The 4,336-nt window shown below is 36.2% G+C and overlaps 1 protein-coding gene across 1 annotated transcript; it reads right to left on the bottom strand.

The window, feature by feature from the left end:
- Window positions 1-703: 703 nt before the first annotated feature.
- LOC144685274 (C-X-C motif chemokine 13-like) lies at window positions 704-2,996 on the bottom strand. The gene is made up of 4 exons (XM_078549690.1): window positions 2,879-2,996; window positions 2,601-2,730; window positions 2,425-2,505; window positions 704-1,448 (listed from the first exon to the last, which is right to left on the bottom strand). Exons 1-4 carry the CDS (start codon window positions 2,940-2,942, stop codon window positions 1,433-1,435), a joined length of 291 nt encoding a protein of 96 aa, XP_078405816.1. The 5' UTR covers window positions 2,943-2,996; the 3' UTR covers window positions 704-1,432.
- Between the last annotated feature and the right edge of the window lie 1,340 nt (window positions 2,997-4,336).

The raw sequence follows: 4,336 nt of genomic DNA, 5'->3' as shown, positions 1-4,336 counted from the left end.
GGCAGGGAAGGAGGAGAGGAGAGGAAAGAACTAAAGGGAAGATTTGTAATTAGGTGGAAGGCAGGACAGATTAAAGTATAAAATGCATAACGGTGCAAGGCAAAAGATTTACCGGAGCCCCACAGTTAAAACCCGTAGGACATGCAGTCTCACCGCAGCCACCATCACCACTTCCAGGCTATAATCCAGGCCTACTTTTTAAGAAGTGAAATGCATCCTCAGATAATACTTTTATAAAACACACCATCTATAGATTTGGGGGATAACATTTTTGGAGTAATCAAACTTCCAGATGTGGCATTAAAAATTCTACTTATGGCAGCTAAATCTCGTACAGTGAAATAACATTGAGCTTGTATTATTTATTCTCCTGAGCCCATGATTTTCTGACTTAGCGGTGAGCGCTGTCACTGGGCTACAAGTGACATATTCCATTTTCATAATTGAGGTGACTCCCTTTTGTAATTTAGTGCGGTAACAACTATTATAGCTGAAATCTCATTGGAACTTTTCATTCATTGGTTATTTTATTACCTGTCGAAAGATGTTTTCACCAGCAATTCACATGCAGTCTTGGAGTGGGTTTATTCTTTATGAAAGTGGTAAATCAACCAAAAACAGCTTTCTGCCAGTAATCTGTAAGACTTAGTTTTTTTTGTTGCTTTTGCTAATTCAAATTATGCCTGATTGAAAACTGACAATAAAAGGATGAGTAATGCATTTTATTAAAATTGACAAAGCATCCTGCATTTGTCAAATTTGGTTGTCAAATATTACAATTACGTATTAAATTCAAGAACACAATTAAGCAATTATCATTAAAAATGGTCCATTTAATATAATGCAAACATCACAATAATTCCAAAAGTTACATAATATATTTGCTTACATGAATGTCATAAAAACTGACACAATATAAAAGTAACATTCATTCCAAAGGCGAAAGCATATCATATACAATGACATATAAAACCAGGAAAATTCAGAGCTTGAAAGCTCTTTGACAATAAATCAGCAAAAACAGCTGGAATCCTGCAGATTAATATGAGGCTTAAAACGTAACTAATTATTTTATTATATCTAATGATATGAAATAGCTTATTTTTATCACAATCAGTGTCAGCATAATTATAAAAGAAAAAGTTCAGTAGCTGAAAAATGTAACAAATTTCAAAAATTGGGGTTTTATAACTAGCTTAAGAGCCAGCTAATTTGTGTTACATGCAGATGCTTAAATGAAGCTGAGTTGTCAATAAGCAATGATTATTCAATGTTTTTGTTACAGACAGGTCAATTTACTAAATGTAAAAATAAAAATTCAAAGCATGTAATAAATCAAAGTTTTTTCAAGTGTCTAATAATGAACAAATTGATTTCAAATTTCTGTGTGGTCGGTGCACTCAAAGAATTTCCATTTTCTGCATGTATTCATTCAATGGTTCACTTTCCTGTGAAGAAATGTAGGATTAGTTTATTGAAAAAAAAATTCCCAATGTGTTTAATTTTTCAGATATGTTTTCTAGTACAGTTTTATTAATTCAGTTGAAAATGGGTTTATCACCAAAAATAAACACTTTACTAAAACCAACCTCCTTCGATAGCACCTTCCAAACATATGACTTCTACCGCCGAAAAAGACAAGGGCAGCAGATACATGGGAACAACATCACCTGCAAATTCCCCTCCAAGCTACACATCATCCTGGTTTGGAACGATATCACCGTTCCTTCACTGTCATTTGACCTAAATCTTGGAACTCCCTCCCTAACAACATCGTGAGTGTATTTATACACATGGACTGCAGTGGTTCAAGAAGGCGGCTCATTACCACATTCTCAAGGGCAATTAGGGATGGACAATGGGCAATAGCCTGGCCAGCCACACTCACATTCCAAGAATAAATTACAAAGAAGGTTGTTCGGTTTTCCATTTGTCAGACACCCAATTTAAAAATCCATTGAACAAATGCAACAAAAACAAACTATACTGCACCATTTAATAGTTTCATTGGTGTACACTAGTTCGTTTCTTTGCAAAGCACATATTTTAAAAATGGAAAACCTTTAAAAGGTGCCCAATAGTACTTTTAAGCCTAAGAAAATGAATGCAATTTGAAAAGCTTTCCTTAACTAGCACAATCATCAGAATATCACAATTTCTCCCTGGGCTTGTGACTAGTTTTGTGTATGAGGCCTAATTCAGGTGAATTGAATTTACAATCAGTGTAAAAAATCATGGAAACCATGATTGTAAGAGATTTTGGGCTTAACTCACATTTAAAATCCTTGATCCTTGTGTTGGTTTGACTGATTCCACCTCAATTGTGCTGATTTTAATCATGTAAATAACCTACCCTGCAGTGTGTTAAATCTCTCCAGTTTACAACATTACGCATAAACATATTTAAATTTCTTATATACTTACATTCTCATAATATCAATCATTTTCCTGCCGGTTTCTGAGTTGGGATTCAAGCATATCCTTCTACTATTTTTCAAGTTGACACTTTGGGGAGATTAAACGGCAATTAATTGAAAGTTACTTCCATCTTAATGTCTGTTTATTAAGTATAACAGTATATAAGAAAGATGGTGACTTACATGATCTCAATGTTTGGGCATAGGTTCTGTTTAAAGAAAATTTTAACATTGCTTATTGTCATAGATGAGTGTAACACTTCCGTTTGCTGAATGCATCTGCAACGTCTCTGATTTGGTAAGCGAGGTAGAGCTACAATAGGAAACAACAAACTCTTAAACTTTCATTGACAATTTTGTAAAACTCAGTTGTGTTAAAATACATCAGTATTTAATCCATAATATCGTATTTTTATTATTAAGTTCAGAATTTAAAAATCCCTTAATTGTAAATATCTTACCATTTGCAAATACCAGGCACAGAGCAATGACTGAAAAAACAGTGAATGAAGCTTTGCTGGCCATTTTTCTATCAAGTCAGTCCTACTTCCCCTTTGGTCTGAAATACTTCTTGTGTGTAGAAGCAAGAAGCGAGAGGGTTTTTATAGTGTGTATGGGGTTGTAGTGACATCAAGTGTTCCACACATACCACAATTAAATTTGTCATTGGAAAACATTTTTTTAAACAGATACCATAAGGTTGGTGATTAGAAAATATTCCAAACCCCAGTGTAGGTGAGATTTTAACTCATTCAAAACCTATCCACTTGCACAGAGTTAAAGTTGGTCCCTGAAATTAAAAATGAGGAGTAAAATGAAATAATGAAATATTTTGTAATGCTAAAATCATCAAAATGCTAAATAAAATAGCATTGCTGCTGTGAAATTGGCTTGGTAAATCATTATACTTCAGAAAAATCAAACCAACATAGGTTTGCTGTACATGAAATGCTGTGCCCCTTATTACCAGGAGCTGAGATCTGGATCTGCTTGGTGCCTAGTCTACTTCATTCTTTCTAATGAGATCCAGAAGAATGTGTGGCATTGAGGGCCTGTGCACCTGCTATGTGCTATTAAGACCCTGAGAAAAATGCAATTGAGGTAATAGCTGTATAATATAGTCATAGTGCCTGAAAAAAGCTCCAGTCAGCATTCTTATGAAATGCGACCCACAAGGGCCACAGTCACCACACTGAGGCCTTTTCCTTAAATTGAGCATGTACTTTGTTAGCTTGTTGCAAATAGCTGTTGCATTTGTTTGCACTGATTTCAAAATTGTTTTACTGTTTTGCTGTTTCCAAAACTGAACTTACTCAGATTCTTAAGGCTTTACCCTGTGTGCTATCTTTGCCACTTTCCCCAGGGTATGATTTTGGGTGCTTTCTTTATAAGAACTAAGGCTATTCCTCTGGGCATACTCTCTATTTGTGTGTTCTAGAGGAGATGGATTGGGGAAAGCTTGCTCAGAGGTGTGTTTAAAAACTTTTGTGATTAGGGAAGAGTTATGCTATTATCTGGTCACCTGGAAATGGCTGAAAAGCCTGCATGTGGGCATTAAGGGTGGAATTTTATCCGCCAAGGGGCAGGAAGCATGTTTGGATGCGTGTGTGGGTTTAATGCCCCATAAAAAGACAGTGTCAAGAACCCGACATGTTGCTGCTCACTTCCACGTTTAATGTGGATGTTCAGAAGCAAGCAGGAAACCTCCTTGAAGCTGATGGGTCAGATATATAGGGCTGGATTTTACGGGGTACTGTGGTCCCCGACAACCCAACTAAAATGTCAGTGGCGAGCCCGCCCATCACACTGATGACTTTCCCTCAGCAATTTAACACTGGGAGCAGAGTTAATTCCTTTAAGGTGAGACTTCCACCCCATCTCAGGAGGAAGTAGAGAGCTGCTGGCCAGTCAGATGGTTG

The sequence above is a fragment of the Cetorhinus maximus genome, chromosome 10 (assembly GCF_964194155.1).
Source record: "Cetorhinus maximus chromosome 10, sCetMax3.hap1.1, whole genome shotgun sequence".
In the NCBI taxonomy this organism is placed as follows: Eukaryota; Metazoa; Chordata; class Chondrichthyes; order Lamniformes; family Cetorhinidae; genus Cetorhinus; species Cetorhinus maximus.
The sequence above is the reverse complement of the archived record's forward strand: the minus strand, read 5'-3'. Positions and strand labels throughout refer to the sequence as shown.